Genomic DNA, 19,396 nt, shown 5'->3' with positions numbered 1-19,396 from the left:
TAAGCTTCATCCATGTTATGTATGTCAGTATTTCATTACTTTTTACAATCCATTGCATGGATGGTCCACACGTGTCTTTTCCTCCGTTGATGGACATTTGGGTGTTTGCCACTAGAATACCTTATCAGAGCTAAATATGTTAAGCCCAGATGTAATGTGTTCCTTGTGCTTTCCTTGAGGCTCTGAAGGCCACTACAGCAAACACCTAGAAATAAGGTGGAACTGTTTTCTCTTGCTGGCGAAATCTTACTAGGGAAGGAAAAAATGTGTAACAAAGTCATAACCAACTACATTACAACCTGGTGGTGATGGCACCATGGCCCAGGCGTCTTTGGCCTTGGTTGTCACAGAACCTTTTTAGAAGGATACTCATTTGTACATGCATGGTGCTGTCTCTCTTCCCCCACGTGATATCATGGACTATGTCTGACTTAGTTACTGTTGCTTTCCTTTTAGTAGACTATTGACCAGGTAAAGTGGAAGGATAGATGGATGAGCAGTGGCTGGGTGGGCGGGCAAGCAAGTTGTGCTTGGCAGACAGTGATGGAAAGAGTGATATTTGTACTGTGGTGTAATGACACTTAAGACTGGGGAGGTTGCTGGAGACCGTTTTACAACTGGAAAGAAAGACGGTGACTTGATGAAACTGGAATTTTAGGAGGAATAATCTGAGGGGAGGGCACTCATCGGAGAAGGTACCTGTCTAGAAAGAGTGCAGATGGTCTTTTCTCTTCGTGAGGGTTTCGAAAGATACTATCTTTGTTAGGCTTGGAATGGAGACACCAGAGCTTTCCTGTGTACTTTCGCCTTGTCACTCATTCCCCCCCCCCGTGGGATGGGGAAGAGCTCACTCTAGTGGAGAGACGAGTTAGGGGTGTCCCTGTAGGAGATTGTGTTCTGGGTGTGAAGAGACAAGTGTGGGAATAGGATGGATTTCGGCCGTTGAGTTGACACGTACATGTATGAAGCCTTGGGAGGTATGTACATTGCTCATTGATGTTGTGTCTCTGAAATGTGGTGGGTGGAGTAGAGTGCATGGTGAGAGCTTGTTCAGTAAGCTTGGAATTTACTATACTTCGCTCATGCGTTTTTATTGTTCTTATAATCAAATGAGGTTATGCGTTGAATATTGACGTTAGATTGAACTGAGGCGTATTAGTTATAAACCTGTTTTCATTTTCCCCCCAGATAACTTTTTTGTGGATGATTATGCTAGATTTACTGTTTTGGATTCTCAAGGCAAGACTGCTGCTATAGCCAATAGTATGAACTATCTGACAAAGAAAGGTAATTCGTTTGTGGCTTATCTTGGGTTCGGCTTTTTTTTCTTTTTAGTATTTGTAAAAATAATTTATCTTGATGTCTGTTGGGGAAAGAGAGACTATAGTTTTAAAAAATTATTTCTTATGCTTTAAGTGCAAAAAAACTTTTAAAATTTAATTATTTATGTATGCTTAAAAATTCAAATGTTGTCCTTATAACCTTTATATTAGCTATTAATATCAAAAGGAAAAATATTTCGTGGTTCAAAATGGAAAATCATTTATGATGTAAAAATGGGTTAATGGATTGAAAATTGGTTTGATTTGCCTCTTCAGTGATAATATAGGGTTAATTTTATTTTAGGGTTTGTAAGATAAGTTGGTTTTAGAAAGCCTGTGTAGTTTTTAAAGCTAAGTTTATATGGAGTTAGGCTAAAATTGTGTAAAATCATGTTCTTTCCATGGCAGATTATTTTCCCTTCTGGTCACACTTAATTACCTTTACAAAAAAGCACTGGCAGTTATTTAAGGCAGCTGTTTTTACCACTGCTGTGGTTTTCTCCCAGAGAGGATTTCTGGTTTTTCAGATATATGTAAATTGTTTCTGAGGAGCACTGGAACAGGGCTATAGCACTGCAGGGACGAAGCATCAGAAGACACACTGGTCGCGTTAGTCGTTACTCAAACTTTTTATCCTTCTTGTAGTCATTGCTTACAGAAATGACATCTTCTTTTCTGTGCTTTTTTCCCTTTGCCTTTGTCCAGGTATGTCCTCCAAGGAAATCTATGGTAATTAAAAACTTCAGAACCTTCTATTCTTAATTCTTTTAGTGGTTTCAGAGACCATCATAATTCACGATTTATTGGCACTTTTATTGTGATGTTTCTGATACCTGTGGGTAATAATAGACTATATCAGTGTAAATACATTTTGTACAAATGTTTGTAAAGCCGGACATGGTGGCTCCCTCCTGTAATTCCAGCACTGAAGTGGGAGGATCACTGGAACCCAGCAGTTTGAGACCAGCCTGGGAAACCTAGTGAGATCTCGTGTCTACAAAAATTTAAAAATTAGCCTGGCATGGTGGCACACGCCTGTTATCCCAGCTCTTTGGGACAACAGAGAGCTGACGTGGAAGGATCTCCTGAGCCCAGGATGTCGAGGCTGTGGTGAGCTGTGATTGTGCCACTGCACTTCAGCCTGGATGAGACAGTGAGACTCTGACTCAAAACCAAAACAAAACAAAACAAATTAATATGATTAATGAAAGGCTATAATGTTACCCACATGTTCATAGACTTTTATTTTACATGCTAACAGTTACCTAGACCTTAGTAAAATTAATCAGTGCATGTTCCTAGTTTCTAATTAAATTACATGGCAGTTTAGTAGAGGCTTCACTACTTTTCTTTTTATTGTGATTAAATTTTTCACTTCATATTTTTTGCATGGTTTTTAGAAATTATTGGTTTTAACGACAGTGTTGAAACACAGAGTGTGCTTTACACCTCTAACTCAATTGTTGATTTTGTTTTTCTATAGATGATTCTTTTATTAGGCCGGTAACTTTTTGGATTGTTGGGGATTTTGATAGCCCTTCTGGACGACAGTTATTGTATGATGCTATTAAACATCAGGCAAGTATCTGCAACTGCACTGTATATTTTTGTTTGGGCTGTCACTGTCCTAAGGGATTGTTCAATGGGAGTTGGGAGTCCTGCTTTCTCAGTGCTTGAGGGAAAAGAGCATGGTTTCTTCAGAGGTCTGCCAGCTTGTAAGAAAAGAGATCAAAGAGTGTAGTACCCTGGATTTATTTTAGGGAATAGACTTTTTCAGAGGAAAAAAACAAGGAGAGCCTCCTTATAGACATGCTTTTATTGCGTGACTGTTCGTATTCTTGTAGAGGTCCTGCAACAATCATGTGGTTTTCTGTGTGGGAGAGTCAGAGTCCTTGCACTGAGAGCAGTCTGGATGGGCGGGCAGTCGCACACTGGGACAGCAGTGTGTGTACAATAGTGGATCCTGGTGCACAGAGAGACACACACATTGGTGCCCTGAAAGGTGTGTTGCACGAGAAGAGCAGAGCTTAGTGAATGGCGATGGCAAGTGGTTGAGAAGACACTGGTTCTTCTAGAGAGTTTCATTGTCAGAGGAGGAGATGTCAACTTTCTTTTTCCTGAGCTTTTTCAGTTTAGATCTGTGTCCAAATTTCACAACCCTCTGTGGCCCCTCTCCACCCTGTGCCCCTTTCCATGCTTGGGAAGATTTACTGGAAGAAGGAAAACCAGGTGGTTTCAGTTTGACCGAAGTGCTGAATGCCTTTATTGTCCAAAGGAGTGAAAAGATGCAGTGCTAAATTCAAAGTTAAACCAGGGCAATTCTAGTGAAGAGGAGTAGTTAATTACACGTGAAAGACAGTCCAACACAAATGAATAATTAAATGCTCAGATGGTAGTGGGGGTGAGAGAACAGGGAAAGAGTCAACTTTTTAAGATAAACATTTTTTTTTTGAGTTGGAGTCTCACTCCGTCGCCCAGGCTGGAGTGCAGTGGCATGCTTATAGCCGTCCCAGTGTCAACCTGCTGAGCTCCAGCGATCCTTCCGCCTCAGCCTTCCAAGTAGCCGGAACTACTGGTGTGTGCTACCTTGCCCGGCTAATTTTTTGTTTATTGTAGAGACATCTTGCCAAGTTGCCTGGGCTGGTTGCGAACCTGCGGGCTCAGGCAGTTCACTCGCCTTGGCCTCCCAAAATGTTAGGATTACAGGCTGAGCCATAAAATAAACATTTTAATTGAAGTAAAATATAGGTTCATAAGAACTCTAGGCTACAGTGTCACAAAGTGAGTACCACCACCATTGTGACCACCACCCAGTTTAAGAAACTGAGAATTACCAAATGCCCAAAAGTCCTCCCCACTTGTGCCCAGTTACTGCATTCTCCCTCCTCTGTCTTCTCATATCAGAATAGGTTTGCCTGTCTTTTACTTTATTTAAAGGAAATCTTACAGTATGTATGTGTTTGCGTTTGGTTTCTTTGCTCAACATTTTATGACCAAGTTACAAATGGTAGGTGACTCTTTTTCATTGTGTAGTATTATATCATATGATTGTACCACAAAGTTTTGCTTGTCTAACCTGTTTGAAGGGCAGTTGTGTCGTTTTTAGTTTGGGGCTGTTTTGAAGAATGCTGCTACGAATATGCTCATATGTGTCTTTTGATATACATAAATGTGCATTTCTGTTGCTTATGTTCTTGATACAGCCCTTTTTTTTTTTGGTTTTGTGGGTCCCAGATATATTCTCTCACTTGGATTCCTGTCTTCACCCAGGGAGAGATTCATTTTTGCTAGGAATCTGGAAAGGTCGTATGAATGAAGAAGGATTTGAGGAGAGCACTGAAGAGTGGTTGGAACTTAAGGAAATAAAGGCGAATGTAGTTGGGGCTGGCATGCCAGCATGGGGCATGACGTGTTAGAAGGATGCCAATTGGGAGTTAAGTTAGGACTCTGATGGTTTGTAATGTATGCTACCTCTGCAGGGATGATAGTAAATGAAGTTGGAAAAGTAGACTGGGGCCAATTCATGTAGGGTTTTAAATGTTTGACTAAATCCCTTGAAGTTTATTCTGAGTGAGAGGAACTATGAAGACTTAAGAGAAATATTATTTGCTACTATTATGGAACATGACTGGTGTTAATGCTGCTTTTTAAGTTTAAAACGTCTACCATATAACTCTTACTTCCCATTTTGTAAACAGAAATCCAGTAACAATGTTAGAATAAGCATGATCAATAATCCTACTGAAGAGATAAGTTATGAAAACACCCAGATCTCCAGAGCCATCTGGGCAGCTCTCCAGACACAGACCTCCAGCTCTGCGAAGAACTTCATCACCAAAATGGCCAAGGAGGAGGCTGCAGAGGCACTGGCCGCGGGAGCCGACGTTGCAGACTTCTCTGTGGGGGTAAGGGTCTGAGCGCTTCATGAGGCTGCCCCGTTGTGTGTGCCACTGAAGTTCATTCCCTTGGGCAGATGTGCCTGTTGATGGGCAGGATTTGTCATTTCAGTTACGAGTCTTAGACGGTTTTTGGGGGGTTTTTTATTTGTTTGTTTGTTTTTTGAGTTCTCTCCCAGGCTGGAGTCACCACAGCCTCGATCTGCTGGGCTCTAGCAGTCCTTTCGCCTCAGCCTTCCAAGTAGATGGAACTACAGGCGTGTGCCACCACGCCCGACTAGTTTTTTGATTTATTGTACAGATGAGGCCTTGCCAAGTTACCCAGGCTGGTCTTGAACCCCTGATCTCAGGTGATCCTTTCACCTCCACCTCCTAAAGTGCTGGGATTACAGGTGTGCAACACCACACCCAGTGGATTACAAAACTCATTTCAAGAAATAACTTCTACCATATTCCCTTCATTAGCTTTAAACTTGTCTGGGTTTCAAAGTATGCGTGGTTTGAGTTTATGTAAGTTTTAAGTGCAGAGCCATTTGTTTTGAATAGTTATTAAAAGATAGACAATATATGATCTGTTTATAAAGCTAAATACTGAGATTTGAGCCACTTATGAGTTCAAGGCTTATGTATTCCTAATGTGTCTCCAAAATAAGTTCATGTTCATTTATTTCTATAATTTGTTATCTATTTTTTGCAGTTTTGTAGTTTAAAAAATATATATATATTTTTTGAGTTGGAGTCTCACTCTATCGCCCAGATGAGTGCAGTGGCACGCTTCTAGCCATTGCAGCCTTGACCTGCTGGGCTCCGGTGATCCTTCCGCCTCAGCCTTCCAAGTAGCTGGAACTATAGGTGCGCGCTACCATGCCCGGCTAATTTTTGATTTATTGTAGAGATGAGGTCTCGCCAAGTTGCCCAGGCGGGTGGGTCTCAATCCTGCAGGCTCAGGCAATCCACTCATCTCAGCCTCCCAAAGTACGGAATTACAGGCAGAGCCACCGAGCCCGGCTAATTTTAAAATTTTTAATAAAATGATGAATATATAATACTTGAAGTTTTAGTTAGAAAAAAGGCTGTCACTGGAATTAGCAGGACTTAAAAATGCAGAGTATGTGAAGATCAGAGATGGCCACACATGTTGGCTCATGCTTATAATTCCAGTACTTTGGGAGGCCAAGGCAGGAGAACTGCTTGAGCCCAGGAGTTCGAGACCAGCCTGGATAACATTGCAAGACTTCATCTCTACAAAAGTTAAAAAATTAGCTGGTGTGGTGGTACGTGCCTATAGTCTCAGTTACTTGGGAGGCTGAGGTGAAAGGATTTTCTGAGCTCAGGAAGCAGAGGCTGTAGTGAGCTGTGATTGTGTCATTCCGCTCCAGCCTGGGCAAGAGTAAGACCCCAACTCAAAAAAAAGAGAAAAGATCAGAGCCCATAAAAAATACAGATCAAAGGTATCATGAAGGTAGTCTGCCAGCTGAACAAATCACATGAAAATTAGGAAACGGAAATCGCAGTTACTTTGTAAATGGGAGGACCTGGAGGAATGAGATTGAAGAACTGCAGCATCATCATGTTCATTATGAAAACCTTCTTACTACTTTCCACTAAAAGAGTGTTTTGTAATTTGTTCATTTTGATTATTCATTTATATGGTTTGCTTAATAACAGTTTTCCTTAATAATGATTACTTTCCTAGGGCATGGATTTCAGTCTTTTTAAAGAGGTCTTTGAGTCTTCCAAAATGGATTTCATTTTGTCTCATGCCGTGTACTGCAGGGATGTTCTGAAGCTGAAGAAGGGACAGAGGGCAGTGATCAGCAATGGAAGGGTGAGGACTTGGCATGCTTGACTTCCGATTAGATCTGTGAACAGTCTTTGCCGCATTCCATCTGCAGCTAGCAGACTCTTCGAACACTCTTTCTCCAAAGGGGATTAGGGTCTACGAAGTGCCGATGATATTTCTACCCGTTTATTTGCAATGAGGTGTGCTTTTGGATGTACGTGACCTTGTGTGCAGCCTTCCTGCCTTCTGTCCTTGTCCTGCCATCGTGGTGAGAATGTTTGGTGGCTCTCAGAACATAAACCATTGCGGCCTTTGACATATAAAACAGGCTTTGTTATTTCTCTTCAGTGAGAATTAATGAGGACTTCTTTGCTATTTTATGTGACTCGAGAGCTTGCTCACTATAAAAATAATGTGAAGCATATACTTGTACTCTGTGTCCCTGAGGAATGGAAGAGTAAGCAAATGACCACGGGTTGTTTCGGCCTCATGTATTTTTCCTGCTTTTACTTAGATGTGTCCCTGTCTCTGGTCACTAAGCTGACTGGTGCACACGACAGCCTGAGGATGCCGCGTGGCTCCTTCCCAGCTTGCTGACCGCAGGTGCTCTCCAGCTCAGGCGCTGCTCTTCTCTTTTTCACAGGTCATCGGGCCACTGGAGGATGGCGAGCTCTTTAATCAAGACGATTTCCACCTCCTCGAAAGCATCATCTTAAAAACTTCAGGACAGAAAATAAAATCTCATATTCAGCAACTTCGGGTGGAAGAAGATGTGTGAGTTTTGCTATGGAAGAAATTACAGGGCTTGCATTAATTGGACTTTTACACTTAGGTTGGTTAGGATCATAGGTTATGTATATGTATACATATAGTGCGTGTGTGTGCACATACACACTCATATACACTATACTTATTCCAGGGTGTTTATTTCCAGTTTGAAAATGTAATAATGCTCCAGGAATGGTGGCACGTGCCTGTAGTCCCAGCAACTCAAGTGGCTGAGGCAGAAGGATCACTGAGCCCAGGAGGTTGAGGCTGCAGTGAGCCGTGAGCCACTGTACTCCAGCCTGGGCAACAGAATGAGACCCTGCCTCAAATAATAATAATAATAATAGTAGTAATAATAATAATGTGAAGCATATACTCCTCTGTGTCCCTGAGAAAATAATATAATATTGAATAACCACGCGGCAATTCAAGTTTTAATATATACTTCTGTTGAAACATGCTAGTTTATTTTGTAGACTGTTATTTAAAGAATTTAATTAGTTCTCTCTGTTTTTAGTTTTTTACATTTTGATGTGGAAAATTTCAAACACATGCAGAAATAGAATGACTGCTTTGTTTCTTACCTGTAATACTTACTTTTCCTCATTATCTATTTGGTTATCCTTCGGTGTTTTGGGGGGTTTTTTTGTTTTATTTTTTTTGAGTTGGAGTCTCACTCCGTCGACCAGGCTGGAGTGTAGTGGCATGCTCATGGCCACCCCAGTGTCGACCTTCTGGGCTCCGGCAATCCTTCCACCTCAGCCTTGCAAGTAGCTGGAACAAGGAGTGTGCGCTACCATGCCTGGCTAGTTTTTGTGATTCATTGTAGAGACAAGGTCTCACCAAGTTGCCCGGGCTGGTCTTGAACACGCGGACTCAGGCAGTCCACTCGCCTTGGCCTCCCAAAGTGCTGGGATTACAGACTGAGCCACCAAACCCAGCCCTTCAGTTTTACTTTGTTCGGGGGAGGAAAGGCTGTTTTCCTTTATCCACCAATGGAGAATACTGAGTTGTTTCTCTTGTGTCTCCATAGGTGACTATGACTTGGTTATTGTTGGTTTTTAAATTTAAAATTATTCCAATGCTATTATTAGCTAATGTATATTAGGGTGTTATTTCTTTTCATGGAAGAAAACAAGTAGTTTGAACCATGTAGCTGCTGTGTAACTGGAGCCTATTGTCATATGTACCTAGTTTCTGCATTGCATATCAATGAATGCATAGTTGGGAGATGTATTTCTTTTTTTTTGAGTTGGAGTCCCACTCCTTCCAAGGTAGAGTGCAGTGGCACGCACTCTCACAGCCACCCCAGCGTCGACCTTGTGGACTCTAGCCATCCTTTCGCCTCAGCCTTCCCAGTAGCTGGAACTACAGACGCATGCTACCACGGCTGGCTTTTTTTTATTTTATTGTAGAGATGAGGTCTTGCCAGGTTGCCCAGACTGGTCTCGAACCCGCGGACTTAGGCAATCCACTCACCTCGGCTTCTCAAAGTGTTGGGATTATAGGCTGAGCCACCGAGCCCAGCCAGGAGATATATTTCTATGTTTAATTTTTTGAAGAGCTGCTTATATACCTTTTCCACAGTGGCGGTACCATTTTACATTCTCAGCAACAGTGCACAAGTGTTCCAGTCTCACCAACACTTGTTTTTTCTGTGTTTTGATAATAGCCATCCTCATGGGTGTGAAATATTATCTTTGTAACTTGATTTGCATTTCCTTGATAATAGTGATGCTGAGCATCTTTTCATTTGCAGATTGGCCATTTGTACATCTTTGGGGAAATGTCTTTTTTTAAACCGGGTGTGTTTTTTGTTGTTGAGTTGTAGGAGTTCTTCATACATTCTTGATAACAGTTTCTTATCAAATACAGGACTTGCAAATATTTTCTCTCATTCTGTGGAAAAGTATTCTTCAATAAGTAGTTGGAGGATATAAAATTTAAAAGTTCTTCTGATTTTTTTCTTCATCATTTTCATACACTTTCATGCTGCAGAGTTCAAGAATGTATGTTTTGGCTGGACACGATGGGTCATGCCTTTTATCCCAGTACTTGGGTAGGCCAAGGTGGGAGGATTGCTTAAAGCCAGTAGTTTGAGACCAGCCTGGGCAATATAATCAGACCTCATCTCTATGAAAAGTAAAAAAAAATCAGCTGGGCATGGTGGCCCACCTGTAGTCCCAGCTATTCAGTAGGCTGAAACGGGAGGATTTTTTGTGTCTAAGAGTTAGTAGAGGCAGCTGTGAACTGTGATTGTACCACTGGAAGCATTGACTTTGATAGCTGTCAGAGCGGTCCCTTTGCTAAGTCTTGTGCAACGTGGAAATAAATCTTTTATTTGAGACAATGCTAGTGGCTACAGATAAGGAGATTCTCTCTGATCTCAGTGACCCTTTTGTCCGAGCTAGGAAACACTTTCCTTTTGTAGGCCAGGAGGCACTGCCTGACTTGGAGCAGGCAGGTCACAGGCATAGGCTTGGTGTGGCATGCATGTGGACCACTCCCTTTCTGTGCGGAGGCTTTGTAGGAAGCTCCTTTGTGAACTACATGATTGCCAGACTGTGCCTATAAGACTTGCTTTTTGTCAGCCAGAAATGGCTCTGGGTCTTTCCTGGGTGAATTTAAGGATATAAGATAGTCACGGGGTTAGCAAAAGACTGATGCTAAACTCTTAGGATTCACAGAATTATCTTATCTGTGACAGTTTTTATTAGTGCCAGAGCTGCTCCACCTTGGAGTGACTCTCTGGGTATAGCCACTGCTTTCTTTCATGACCCAGCCTTCAGCCACAAGACTGACCTCAGCTTTCTGAAGCTCAGCTCTGTGCTCTTTGATTATGGTGCTTCATGAGGCTTTAGCAAGTTTCTTGTTGGCCTGCTCACCTCCATCCATGTAACCAAGTGTCCTTTGGCATGTTTTGTAACGATGCAGACACATCACAGGCAGTAAATGTCCTGTATTATATGTACTTGTGGCTAGTTGAACCAACTGGTAATTTGATATATTTGTGTATTTCAAAGAGAAAATGTATAGGCTTGTCTTGACAAATATATTCACAAGTGCTCTTTTAAGTTTCTTATTAAGGGTTTAATCTTTGGTGAAGTTAATTAGACCATCTTTTTTAAAAAAAATTTTTTAATTTTGTTTGAGTTGGAGTCTCACCCTGTCGCCCAGGCTGGAGTGCACTGGTACACATATGGCCACTGCATCCTCGATCTGCTGGGCTCAGGCGATCCTTCCGCTTCAGCCTTCCAAGTAGCTGAAGCTACAGGCAAACACTACCACGCCTGGCTAATTTTTTGATTTATTGTAGCTATGAGGTCTCACCAAGTCACCTAGGCTGGTCTTGAACTCCTGGACTCAGGCAATCCTCTCACCTCGGCCTCCCAAAGTGTAGGGATTACAGTCTTGAGTTACCACATCTTTTTTCAACTTCATTATTTAGTTCAAGATCTTCCTTGATTATTAATCAGTTTTAGAAGGGGCAGGGATAATAGTAATAGCTAAGTTGCTTACTGCAATGTTGTTTCTAATAGTGAAATTGGAAACAACAAAGATGTTCAAGAGCTGGTTGGTTTAATAGATTATTTTGTATCCATTAATAAAATATTATGCAGCCATTAAGAATATTGATATACTCCTATGCTAATTAACCAACCAAAAGATTTTTATAATATATTTTTAATTGAAAAAGCAAGTTCATAGATAGTATAATCCTAGTTTTGTTTATATATATATATATATATATATATATATTTTTTTTTTTTTTTTTTTTTTTTAATATAGAAGAATGATGAACCAAAATATTAGAGCTGGTTTCTTGATAGTTGTATTATGTGTAAGCTCTGTTTTCTTCTTTATACTTATTTACCTGAATGTTTTTCCAGAGAATTATTACTCTAATAATTATACAAATTAATAGTTATTTTTTAAAATGTGGGAGAGAATGTAATACTGACAGTCGGTTTTGGTCCACGCCCTGAGCTAGGTGCTTGGTAAGTTTACCCAGTGCGGTATTTTTAAGAGTCATGCAAGCTGGGCTTGGTGGCTCACGCCTGTAATCTCAGCACTTTGAGAGGCGGAGGCGAGAGGATTGCCTGTACTCAGGCTCGAGAGCAGCCTGAGCAACATGGTGTGAGACCTCGTCTTTGCAATAAATAAAAAGTTAACTGGGTGTTGTGGCACGTGCCTGTGGTTCCAGCAACTTGGAATGCTGAGGCGGAAGGATCACCTGAGCCCAGCAGGTTGAGAGTGTGGTGACCATGAGTGTGCCACTGCACTCCAGCCTGGGTGACAGAGTGAGAGTTCAACTCGAAAGAGCAAAAAGTCATGCAAAGTAGGTGCTATCTCCATTTCACATGTGGGAAAATGAGTAACTTTCCCAAGGTTATATAGCCAATCACTTACCAAATTCGTACTTTTTCTTATACCTGCAATACAGAGCTCATGCCATCTTCACACCGCCTTGTTGGCATTCAATATTTGGGTGGATGATATGTTGGGCAGTGTTTGGAAAACCTTCTGTAGAGACATGCTTAGATTTCGCTAACCCTGTTTTTCAGGGCCAGTGACTTGGTAATGAAGGTGGATGCTCTCCTATCAGCTCAACCAAAAGGAGATGCAAGAATTGAGTACCAGATTTTTGAAGACAGACACAGGTACAGAATTAATGTTGGATTTTTGCATATTCTTGAATAGTAAACTCTTAAGTTTGCTTTTACCTCAGCTCCTTGAGTTTTCTATATAAGGTTTGTATATAAGTTCTTGTAGGAGTAGAACATTTACTTGGTGTGCAATTTTCATATATATTTTTTATACATATATAACATTTACATATAGATCTCAATGGCATAAAAATTGACCTTATTTGTAAATAAATCTGGAGTAATTCTGGGTGCGTCCTTTTAGTAGAAAACAGTCAACATTTAATGAAACAGACCAGTTATGATTTTCTTATTATGTTTAAGAATAAACAGGATTGTTAAAGCATTTGTCTCATCCACCTTTTATTGAGAATTTTTGGTTTTTCCCTCCTTTGTTCTTCCATTTTTCACTCTGGAAAGTTTCAGAGCCAAGCATGGTGTCTCATATCTGTAACCCCAGACCTTTGGGAGGCCACGGTGGGACAGTTGCTTGATGCCGGGGATTCTAGACCAGCCTGGGCTGCAGAGTGAGACCCCTGTTTCCACACACACACACAAAAACCTGGGTGTCGTGATGCAGAGCCATAGTCCCAGCTACTTGAGAGGCTGTGTTGGTGGATCACCTGAGCCCAGGAGTTCAAGATTACAATGAGTCGATGGTACCACTGCCCTCCTGCCTGTGCAACAGAGCAAGACCCTATCTCTTAAAAAAGAAAAAGAAAAAGGAAACTCTTCAAACCTAGAAATAGCTGAAAGACTATTACAGTGGGCACCCAGACATCTCTTCCCTAGACTCATCAATTGTTAGCGTGCCACATTTGCTTTAATGTTTGCATGCACACATACACATTTGTTTTCTTCACCACCTGAAAGTATATTGAAGACATCGTGACACAATGTGCCTGAAGCCTTTAGCATATGTCTTGTGTACCAGGACTCCTTCACAGTACTGTTTGCATACCTCAGAAATTTACTCTTGAGATAGTAATGTTAATGCACATTCCCCATTCGGATTTCTCCAATGTCTTACTAATGACCTCTTATCACTGTTTTTTTATGGAGTTTGATCTTCCTTAATTGAGAAGCATTCCCTGTTTTTGTGTGTGTGTGTTTTATGCCATTGATATTTTGTTAGAGTCCAGGCCAGTTGTCTTGTGGAATGTCCCACATCTGGGTTGTTTTCTCATGATGAGACTCAGATTTAATTGTTTGGGGGAGAACCCTGTGCAGTTAATGTATGTACCCCTTGCCTCACCTGACAGGTATATATGTTTTTATTGTGTCTCAAAATCCCCAGGGAGGCTTTAAATATGGATGACTGTGTCCTGCTCCTCTGTGGTTCTAACCTGTTTAGTCTTGCATGAATTAGACTTTGGTTTAGTGGACCTATGTTTTCTCACAGCTAGTGCTTGTGGAGGTCAGATTTGCATAGTCAGGTGGTTTCATGAATGCAGGCCGGAATGGAGACCCTCCGTGTTCGCACTGGCTGTGTCTCCTGATTTTTTTATGTCGCCAGGGGGTAGAGGTTCCTGTGCTTCCTGGCCAATCCTTGTTGAATTTTTCTGTCAGTACCCATCTTTTCAACACTGCATACTTTTTTTTTTTTTTTAGAAAGCAGGATTTATTGAGAGGACAGGAAAGCTCCCATAGTAGGAGGGAACCTGAAGGAGTTGCCCCTGGATACTTTCAAGAAGTGACTCATTTTCTAGCTACTAGCACAGGAAACATTTTCTGAGTGACCTGCCGTCTTTCTCACTTTTCATGGCCAAGGTAGTGAGTCCTGAGCAAAGAACTCTTCCCTTTTTTGGAACATCCTTCCTTTTCTCCAAGAGTTTTGTATGATAAAATGTCCTAATGACAAATTCTGTCATGGCACAAATTGTAACTATAGTCAGAAGAATTCCTGTTGCGGTTGTCCTAGTTCAGGGAGTGTCTGTGGTATTTGAGTCTGGTGTTTCTCGTCCATGCTGAAAGTCGAAGCCTCCATCGTGTGCCCCTTCCCTCAGCGTGCACTTCGTTTGGGCGAGGGCTGGAAGTGCAGACTCGCGGCCCCCATCAGACCTGCCGAAGCAGCCTCCGCTGTGGACGGGTTCCTCCCTGGTGACTCCTGTGTGTGTCAGCGTTGGTGAAGCGTCGTATTCTTTGGCCTTGCTCTGCTCAGCATACAGAGGCTAATGTGTATGATATCCAAGTCTTGCTCCCATGTCTGTCACTCTTGGCTTTATTCTGGCCTTTCTTCTGACCAGTGTTGCACATATATGTAAGCATGATAATTGTTTATATTGTTCCCATTTCCACACGAATATTCCACTTTTCTTCATTTTTGTCTTGTTCCCTTTTTTGCTGTGGAGTTGTGAGGGTGGTTATAGGGCCTCACAGGGTCGACCTCTGGGTGTCCCTGTTGCTGATCACCTAGAACACTGCTGGCTCAGAACGCACACATGTCACTGAAAGTCTACCCCAAACCAGGCAGGTGGCAGGTCTGAGCAGATGTTACACTCTGGGCGGGGGTCCTGTTGGAGACACCTTTTCTTGGTCCCTTTGTGAGCATTTATGAGCCTTTCCTTCTAGAATTTTAGAGTAGCAGAGAGTTGTAATAGGGCAGTGACACTCAAATTTTGGCTTTTACTTAAGAGAATTTGTTAAAATGCAGATTGCTGGACCTGTTTCAGTAGGTCTGGATTAGGCCTGACAGTTTGCTTCTAACAGATGCCCAGGTAAAGCTGGTGCTGCTAGTCTGGAGCCACACTTTGAGAACAGTTGTGTTAGAGCACAAAGGTCGTGTCGTGTTAGAATAGTCCTTGGCAGTGGATTTGAATCTGCAGTTGTTACTGTTATCAGAGATTGAAAGCGTTTGCCAAACACATTCACAAAGCTATTCCGATAGTTATTTCCAAAGCAGTTAAGATTCAGAATGACCCTCATCAGCATCTAAACTGTAGTTGCCCAGTTTTATTGGCCATGCTGTTTTGTGTTATGCTTATATATTCATCCCACTGGGTAAAGGCTGTTTCATGAAAAGGTAGTGGTTAGCATTGTGGCCACAGTAAAGTCCTGTTCAGAGCAAGCAGGGCACTGTGATTCAAGCAGCTAATGGTTTTGGAGAATTGAGAGTCGTTTGAAATCTTTGCAAGTTGGTTCTTTTTTAAAGTGCATCAGAGGCCCTTGCTCCTCCTAGTCTCCTCAGTCAGTGTGACTTCACAGGGAAGCCATGTAACCGGAAGCTATGTGTGGGTGTGTGCGTGGTCTCCCCGGAAGTCCTGGAGGCACAAACAGAAGCCTAACCAGCTCTCACTGTTCACGCAAGAACAGACGAAACATGCAGAGCAACACTGACGGGGACATGGTGAGATTCGGTTTTTTGGCCTTGTACCTTGGCTTAGTTTTTGGGGAAGTGTGCTTGACAATGTGTGTTAGCCACAAAATCGTATCCTCTGATTCCGTAATCGCATGTCTAGTGCTTCTTTGACTCTCAAGACATTTCCAAGTATGGACAAAGTTAGGTGTGCAATTTGTTTACAAGTTGAAAGCTATCTGACTGTTCAGCATTAAGGAATAGCTTACGTGAACTGTGGCAGATTCACTTAGTAAATAAAATATCTCATTCAGGATACTTGATATGTATTAATGTGTGGAAACGTTTATGATGAAGTGGTGGGGAAGGAAGGAATTTCTTTTAAAATTGCTAATATTCTGTAGATACAGCTGGTTTTTATACAAGTATCAAAAAAGGATTGCATAGCAATGCAGCTAAGTGATTGGGCTGGAATAGTGCATATTTTGGGATTGTATTTTCCCCTTTTCTTTGTTTTGCAGGTATTCTGGGATGTTCTTAATTTTTTATGTTATTTTTTAAAAATTGGTTTATGTTCTCTCTCCTCATACTTTTCTTGCCAGAAGCTGGGCTCGGTGGCTCAGCCTGTAATCCCGCGCCTTTGGGAGGCTGAGGTGAGTGGATTGCCTGAGCCCGCGGGTTTGAGACCCGCCTGGGCAGGGAGACCTCATCTCTACAATAAAAAAAAAAAAATCAGCTGGGTGTGGTAGCGCGTGCCTGTAATTCCAGCTACTCGGAAGGCTGAGGCGGAAGGATCGTCGGAGCCCAGCAGATCAAGGCTGCGGTGGCCGGGAGCGGCCACTGCACTCCAGTCTGGGTGACAGAGTGAGACTCAGACTCAAAACAAAACTTTTCTTGCCAGGAAATAAAAATTGGCATAATGTTCAATAACTATCAGAAACAAACATCAGTAGCTTTCAGTAGTTTTCACTTAAATACAGTTTCAAACTGTTTTTCCTCTCATCCATTTCGAGCGAGCCTGAGTTATTATGATTTTGCAGTCTTGAGGTAGATATAATCGTACAGCTGACCACCATTGTAGCTCAATTGTTCTAGATCTAAAGTTTCTTGACATGCTAAGAGGGCTTACAGGTTGTGTTGGACCAATGTACCTTTGTTTCCTGCCTCCTCTGTGTTAATGCTTTATCCTTTTGATCTTCATAGTGCAATTAAGCTGAGGCCGAAGGAAGGAGAGACGTACTTTGATGTCGTGGCTGTCATTGACCCTGTCACCAGAGAAGCACAGAGACTTGCCCCATTGCTCTTGGTAGGATCGCCATGCAGGTGTTCACATCACTTTTATTTGAAATAGTCCCCTGCCCTGTCATGTGCTGAGAGCTTTGTTTTCCCTTAGTTGTTTTCAGCGGGCATTGGATAAGTGCTGAGAGCAACTTGGGCAGAGCAGTCTTCATGAAGATTGACAGTGGTTCTGAAAATAACTTTATAACTGTAGAGAGTTGGTGCAAGGTTGGCTGGCTACCTCATGTTATTAGAAACATGATTAACATCCTCATTTAGAATAAGACATCTTTTAATTAAAGTTGATCTATGCCATCCCTTACTTTATAATGGCAATGAGTTACAGAGTTCTGTTTTTTCATTTTCCTTTTTTATAACGGCCATGGGGTTTTTTTTTTGTAGTGGTATGGCTTTTACAAAAACATGTATAAGACAAAGATACAGTCGCCTGACATTCCTTTCAGTTATTTTTTTTTTAAGATACTATTTTTATTACCATATGAACTCCTAACCCTTTTTGTGGGTATTTTATGTTTTTTCATCCTTGGAAATGTGAACTGTTCCCGTGTGGATGGACACACATCCTTTGTCTGTCGGCTGCTTCTCCATAGTTGAACTTCCCTTGTGTGAGGAGGTGTAACCTGCAGTAGCCCACTTGCCCTTATTTCCAGCCAAGTCATATGTATGTGTGGTTAGGATTCTGCACTGAAATTGTGATTTCCAGAAATTTCTGCAGTGCAGGCTTTATGGCAATAAATATTAATACCTTTGTTGCAATATTAAGGAATGTTCTTTCTTAACTGAGTGTTAAGTAATAAATTTCTGAAGAAAAATGACAAATGCTTGTCATCTGGTTTTCTCTTTTAGGTTTTAACTCAGCTGATAAACATGAATCTGAGAGTATTTATGAACTGCCAGTCTAAGCTTTCTGACATGCCTTTAAAAAGGTAACATATGCTATTCAAGAATACAGTGGAAATGAATGGTGCTGAATCCAAACACTAATGCTGCGTGTTAGTGGAGCAGATGAAGTTATAGGTGGATGCCGTGTTTGAAATGGTTGTTTGCCAAAGCTTGGCTTTGCCAAATTTTGCTCTAATCAGAAGTTCTGAGAACATAGTATGGTTATGGCAGTGTTAACGCAGGTGGCATTAACCCAGGCTACTTGTGCTTGTGCATTTCATCTTAGAAGGAGAGTATTCATTTCACGTAGGAATATATATGTTAGAGGGAGCTTGCTCAGGGTATTTGCGTGTATCTTGGAAGAAAGAGCACAGGCTTGGCTCTATACAGTCCTGAGTTTTGGAATGGCCATTTGCAGAAAAAGTAATAATATAAAAGCAATTAATAGTAGTACTGTAGTACCTGTTGGGACTATGGGGGATTTCTAACTTACAAATGTGTGTGTTGTACAGGTTGGATCTGAGTGGATTGAAATCATGCTTCCAAGTAGCCAAAGGGTTCCTAGCTTCTACCATTGTTCTTATATGGGAGAAATGTGTAAATTATTACAAGTGTTTTCAGTGCTAGCCTGAGAATCCAGTCAGCTTGGGGACTTGGTTTTTAACAGAAAGCGAATTCTCCCTGAAGGGAGGGCAAAGCTCAGGAAATAATTGTGATCCTGAGAGCAGCCATCAGGTGAAGGAATGACCTCCTCCTCAGGCCAGCCCCTTTTTGCCTTCTCTTGCATTTGCAGCGATATGGGAGGCATCATTAGGACCTAAGGTGGCTTTCAAAATACTTTTTTCCAAGCCAGTAGAATACCCCTCCAAATTTTAGTGTTTTTTTTAACCAATTATTTACCTGTGTAAATGTTTGTAAACTCAAGGAAGGTTATCACACAGAAAAAGTCTAACACTTTTCCTTTCAATTTCAGCTTTTACCGTTATGTCTTAGAACCAGAGATTGCTTTCACTTCAGACAATAGCTTTGCTAAGGGTCCAATAGCAAAATTTTTGGATATGCCTCAGTCTCCACTGTTCACTCTGAATTTGAATACACCTGAGAGTTGGATGGTAGAGTCTGTTAGGACGCCATATGATCTTGATAATATTTATTTAGAAGAGGTAAGAATATCATTACTTCCAAATATCTAATCATGCATAAAACGTATTCATGATGTAGACTTTAACTAAATAGATTAAATTACAGTCTAGGGTGGGCCTCTGAGACACCAGTGTTCAGGTATGATGTGTTTTTTAAAATAATAGCTGTATTAAGATGTAATTCATATTCCATAAAATTTACACCTTTAAAGTGTACAGTTCAGAGGTTTTAGTATATTCACAGAGTTGTGCAGCTATCACCACTTTTACAGTTTAGAGTGTTTGTATCATCCCCAGAAGAAGCTCTATCTATACCTATTAGCAGTCACCCCCTATTCTCCCGGGCCCCTGGCAACCGCTAGT

At 41.5% G+C, this 19,396-nt stretch overlaps 1 protein-coding gene across 1 annotated transcript in view; it reads left to right on the top strand.

Annotated features, from left to right (window-relative positions):
- The window catches only part of UGGT1 (UDP-glucose glycoprotein glucosyltransferase 1), a 123,923-nt gene that overhangs the window by 77,454 nt on the left and 27,073 nt on the right, over positions 1-19,396 (top strand). The window contains exons 22-31 of the mRNA XM_021717310.1: positions 1,189-1,287; positions 2,028-2,051; positions 2,806-2,900; positions 5,021-5,227; positions 6,915-7,046; positions 7,645-7,775; positions 12,335-12,430; positions 16,914-17,016; positions 17,856-17,935; positions 18,865-19,054. Coding sequence (XP_021572985.1) covers positions 1,189-1,287; positions 2,028-2,051; positions 2,806-2,900; positions 5,021-5,227; positions 6,915-7,046; positions 7,645-7,775; positions 12,335-12,430; positions 16,914-17,016; positions 17,856-17,935; positions 18,865-19,054 — 1,157 coding nt within the window. The remainder of the gene's footprint in view (positions 1-1,188; positions 1,288-2,027; positions 2,052-2,805; positions 2,901-5,020; positions 5,228-6,914; positions 7,047-7,644; positions 7,776-12,334; positions 12,431-16,913; positions 17,017-17,855; positions 17,936-18,864; positions 19,055-19,396) is intronic.

Source organism: Carlito syrichta, unplaced genomic scaffold (assembly GCF_000164805.1).
Source record: "Carlito syrichta isolate Samal-C Ts95f unplaced genomic scaffold, Tarsius_syrichta-2.0.1 Scaffold309641, whole genome shotgun sequence".
In the NCBI taxonomy this organism is placed as follows: Eukaryota; Metazoa; Chordata; class Mammalia; order Primates; family Tarsiidae; genus Carlito; species Carlito syrichta.
This window is presented reverse-complemented; position numbering and strand designations above follow the sequence as displayed.